General features: G+C 37.5%; 1 protein-coding gene across 1 annotated transcript; it reads right to left on the bottom strand.

Moving 5' to 3' along the window:
- Positions 1-4,226: 4,226 nt before the first annotated feature.
- Positions 4,227-5,159, bottom strand: LOC122200751 (olfactory receptor 5T2-like). Its single transcript, XM_042906474.1, has one exon. The coding sequence runs from the start codon at positions 5,157-5,159 to the stop codon at positions 4,227-4,229; it is 933 nt and encodes a 310-aa protein (XP_042762408.1).
- Between the last annotated feature and the right edge of the window lie 225 nt (positions 5,160-5,384).

Raw genomic sequence — 5,384 nt, forward strand, 5'->3', positions numbered from 1 at the left:
GGTCCTTATTCTGTTCTGAAGAATATCCCTTACCACCCAATTTAAAATTGTACCCGTTCGTAGCCCTCTTTCATGCTCCATTTGTTTCCCATAATGTTTTCTCTCCAACTAACATTTTATGTATTTAGCTCATGCCTTTTCTTTCTTGTCCCTCCTCTTCTGCCCTTGCATCCTGTAAGCTCTATGAGCACAGGATTTTTACTTGTTTGTTCAATGTCATACCCCCATCACCTAGGGAATGGCCTCAACAGCTGTATCTGAAGGCTGCATTTTGCAGCTAATAAACCTAGAGCACAAAGAGATTAAGTAACTGGTTCAACTACTCCGTGTTAAAGAACAAGCTCACGTTGGAACTCAGAGACTTTTCTCAGAGGTGAAAAAATAGAATTCATTGTTATATTAAAGCAAGTGTTAAATAAAATACCAGGAGCTGTTAAAAGGTGTATATTGCCGGCACTCTAGAATTGCTGATGGAAGGCAGCGTGGTTTTGACGATACTAGCTAAATTTTCTCAAACAGGTACAGTCCTACTTACAAAAAGAGAGATTCTGGAAGAGAAAGAACAATTTATCAGATGATGGTATGGTTCTGGAGAGAGAACCTGTAATAGTCAGGGCACAGGCTATGGTAGTGTAATGAAGGGATTCAGAAATCAAGTGTCCCAACAAAGACAAAAACAAGTACCCTCGGTTGTAACATTGCAGAGTTTAACTGGCTAAGGTTTGTGGATGGCTCTTTTTCACCAGGTCATCCTGGGACCTGGGTTTCTTCTATGTTGTTGAATTGGTGTCGCCCGGATGTGTCCTCTTGTGCATCAGTGAAGAGGGTTCACCCAGCACTCTGCACATTGCGGTCTGGGAGAAAGGGGCAATTTTCACAATGGGAAAGCAATTCCCCTATTTTTGTTCATACAGACTTTTAAGGAGTTATTCAATTCATTTAATACATATAGGACTGTTCAGGTCACCCGTTTCTTCCGAAGTGACTATCTTTATGCAACTGCACGTTTCATTTAATTTTCAAAATTATTAACAGAGTTGTTTATACTATTCTATCATTACCCTTTTACTATTTCTGGGGACAAAGCGGCGCCCCTTCTTTCATTACTGATGTGGGAATGTATCTTCTGTCTTTACAATGGTGACCACGGGAATTATAATATGCATGTTTAGTATAGTACAGTTTACCTAAAATAATATAAAATACAACTTTTAATGTCAGAAACCCAAAGCAGTAAAGACCCAATTCTTCTCTCTTTTTCTTTCTTTTGTTGTCACAAATTTTACTTTTATGCCTGATTTAAGCCAATAACGCATCAGCATAGTTTTACCTCATCTATTCTTTAAAGCACTTATAATTAAGTGTCCAATATGTGTTAAATTTATCTTCATTGTAACATTTTTGGTATTACTCATATCCTTGTGTAGACACAAATTTTCTTCTGTTATCATGTTTCCATTGTCCGGAAAAGTGCTGAAATATAAGTTTCCTGGCTATAAATTATTTCAGTGTGTGTATATTTATTTCCAGAAAGATTCTATTTTGTTTTTTATATTTTAAAGATTTTTAAAATATTTCCATGCGTATTACATTCTGATTGACAGTGATTATCTTTCACTACTTTAAATGTTTCTTCATTATATCTGGTATGAATCATTTCTGATGGCATCTTCTATAAATCATATAATTTTTACTTTGTATGTGACATGCATTTTCCTCTGAATGCTGTCATAATTATCTATTTATCTTCATTATCAATCAGTGGGACTAATGAGTCTAGGTGTGTTTTGTTTGTTGATTGGTTTGCTGTTTGTATTTTTCCTGCCTAGGGTCCACTGACCTTGGACCCATGGTTCGATGTTCCCTTAATTTTAGAAAAGTCATGGCCATTATCTTTTTAAATATTTCTTCTGATTAATTCCTTCTCTATTTTGTTCTGGATATTAGACTCTTTGATATTGTGCCATGATTATTAGATACTTTTATTCTCACTTTTTCTATAGCTTTCATTCTGTTGGCTTAATTCCTGTAGTTTATCTTCCAGTTTTCTGCCTGTTTCTCAACCTCTTTGATATACTGAGGAACCTGTTGAAGGAATTATTTGTCTCTGATATTGTGAGTGTGTAGGTGTGTGTTTATTTCTAGAGTTTCACTGGACACTTCTTCATGGTTTCCATCCATCTGATGAAATACATACTCACTTATCTAATGTTACTGTCTCTACTAGATATTTCAACCTAGTAATTTCAATGTTTAGTCAAGACCCCCAGCAACACCTGCTTTTAAAAAGTTGATTTATTATGATTCTTATGAGCTATTCTTACTATTTTTGGCTGGAGGCTGCAGAGAAAACTACAGTGAAGCCAAAAGTTCTCTTTCTAGGCTCCTCTGCTTTTCCCAGTCGCCCAAACCTGGCTTTCATGTACACATATACATACATATATTTTAAAAAATAACATTTTTATTTATTTTTGAAAGACAGAGCATGAGTGGAGGAGGAACAGAGAGAGAAGGAGACACAGAATCCAAAACAGGCTCCAGACTCCGAGCTGTCAGCACAGAACCCGACGCAGGGCTCGAACTCACAAACCGTGAGATCATGACCTGAGCCCAAGTCAGACGCTTAACTGACTGAGCCACCTAGGCCCCCTGATATATTTAATTTAGTTACTTTCTTCCTACCTTCTTGCCTGGCGGCTACATCTTTCTCCCACCTAGTACAAAGGTGAAACAGTTCCTGTGTCTCATCTCCTCCTGGAGGAACTTGTCTCCCCTTTCGATTCAGATTACTTGGATGTTTGCAAATTCTGCTTTCTGATAGACTCATGAAAAGTTATAATTGTGTAGATTGCCTGGATTTTTAAAAACATTATTTGCAGCTTTCTAAACCCAAGTGGAAGTGGAAATTTATTTATTTATTTATTTATTTATTTATTTATTTATTTAAAATTTTAATTCCAGTGTAGTTACGATACAGTGTTATGTTAGTTTCAGGTATAGGGTATAGCGATTCAACAATTCCATTTAGTACTCAGCGGTCATCAAAATAAGTGTTCTCTTAATCCCCTTCACCTATTTATATACCCTTTTAAGTCCCATCCAGTGGGGTAATTTCAAATATCTCCTTTCTAGATAATGCCACATGTATAGTGCAATATTTACCTGGCATTCCAGTTCTGCACCTTGAACATGTAATGAAATTTCAGAATCAGCATAGATATAACTGATAACATTGATCTCCTTTCTTTCTTTCTTCCTCCCTCTCTCCCCTCTCTTTTTCTTGCCTTTTTATTCTGTCTTCATCTTATTGATCATCCACGCTCAAAACCTGAACATTCTACATGTTTCAATAAATGGAATACATTTTGAAATCTAGTGGAAACCATTTTAAATGTATTCCTTTTCATTTCTGCCAATGACTTAAAGAAGATTTTTACTACTTCCGAAATTACGGGCTGGAAGCCAGATAATGCAGTTGGCAAAGTGAAAAACTTAGTGTATTCTTCCATTCCATGTCACAATGTGCTTAAAACCAGGGACAGACATCCAACATACTTTTCAGTTTTGCTTAATGGAAAAAGTGTCCTTGGGGCACCTGGGTGGCTCAGTCAGTTAAGAGACTTCAGCTTAGGTCATGATCTCACAGTTCCTGGGTTTGAGCCCCACGTCGGGATCTGTGCTGACAGCTAAGAGCCTGGAGCCTGCTTCGGATTCTGTGTCTCCCTCTCTCTCTCTCTCTCTCTGCCCCTCCTCAGCTCAAGCTCTGTCTCTCTCTCTCAAAAAAAAAAAAAAGATAATAAACAAATAAGCATTAAAAATAATAAAAATATCCTTTTTTATGAACTAATTTCTTTTGAAATTGCTTTTCATTGCCTCTTCTAATGTTTGATCCTGGAACTGTAAGGTTATAGGTACAGGAAGCAAAATTGTAGGGGGGGGGGGTCACTAAGGATAGTAGTGAGTGGTACCACTCCCATTTCAACCTTTGGATTCCTGGACCTGTGAATCCTGGCTCTGGGAGAACTGGTACCATATACTAGATGCTAAATGAGAGCATATATAGCCTTTATTTATGATCTTTATTGAAAATGTCCAAGAAGAGAAAGACACTAAAAACAAACAAAATATTTTTATTGTAACTTCTTCAACTAGAGACAATATACGTCATTCTTAATTTTTTTTAATTTAATGTGAAATTTAATGTAAATTTAATATGAACAATACAATTAATTGATAAACCAATTTTTTTGAAACACTCTTTTCATTGCCTCTTTTACATCTTTGTTCCTTAAACTGTAGATAATGGGATTCAGCATGGGAATCACAATCGTGTAAAACATTGACACTATCATGTCATGGTCCAGAGCATAGCTGGAACTTGGTCTCACATACATGAAGAGGATGGTTCCATGATATATTGACACTGCAGTTAGGTGAGAGCCACATGTAGAAAAGACTTTCCGCCTCCCTGCAGCAGAATGAATTTTCAGAATGGCCAACAGAATGAAACCATAGGAGATCAGAACTGTCAGGATAGTGACGATCTCAATGGAGCCCACAAGGTAGAAGAGCAGGAGCTGGTTTGTGTGAGTGTCCGAACAAGAAATGGCGAGGAGAGGAGGGATGTCACAAAAGACATGTCTAATTTCATTGGATGCGCAGAAGGACAGGCTGAATGTGGCCACGGTGTGTACGGAAGCATGCAAAATGCCACCCACGTAGGAAGCAACGATGAGCGGCACATAGACTCTGGGTGACATGCTCACTGAGTACAGGAGAGGGTTGTAGATGGCGACATAGCGGTCATATGCCATTGCAGCCAAGAGAAAGCATTCTGTGGTCCCAAAGGTAACAGCCAGAAACATCTGTGTTGCACATCCAAGGAATGAAATGATTTTATTCTTTGACATGAAATCTACTAACATATTTGGAGTAATAACTGAGGAAAAACAAGCATCCACAGATGATAACACACTTAGAAAATAGTACATGGGATTGTGGAGCCGGGAATCCCCAATGACCAATGAAACTAAAACCAAATTCCCCATCATAATAAAGAGGTAGATTGCTAGAAACAGGAAGAATAAGATTGTCTGCAGCTCAAGCTTATCTGTGAAACCCTTCAGTACAAATATGGTGACTTCCGTGTCATTCTTCATGTCGATACCTCATGGAACAAACTTGAAGATATTAATACAATTGTAATTCATATTAATATGATAAAAGTGGCCATTCGTGTGACTCATGGAAAGTGAACTCTGTCCTCGTATTTATTTCTTGGCAATGAATAATATCCCATTAGTTGATGAGGAGACGGTGACAGGACGGTGGATCAAAGGTTGAATGCACTCACTGTAGAATTAAACGGAAGATTGGAGATTTTA

Source organism: Panthera leo, chromosome D1 (assembly GCF_018350215.1).
Source record: "Panthera leo isolate Ple1 chromosome D1, P.leo_Ple1_pat1.1, whole genome shotgun sequence".
NCBI classification, from domain to species: domain Eukaryota; kingdom Metazoa; phylum Chordata; class Mammalia; order Carnivora; family Felidae; genus Panthera; species Panthera leo.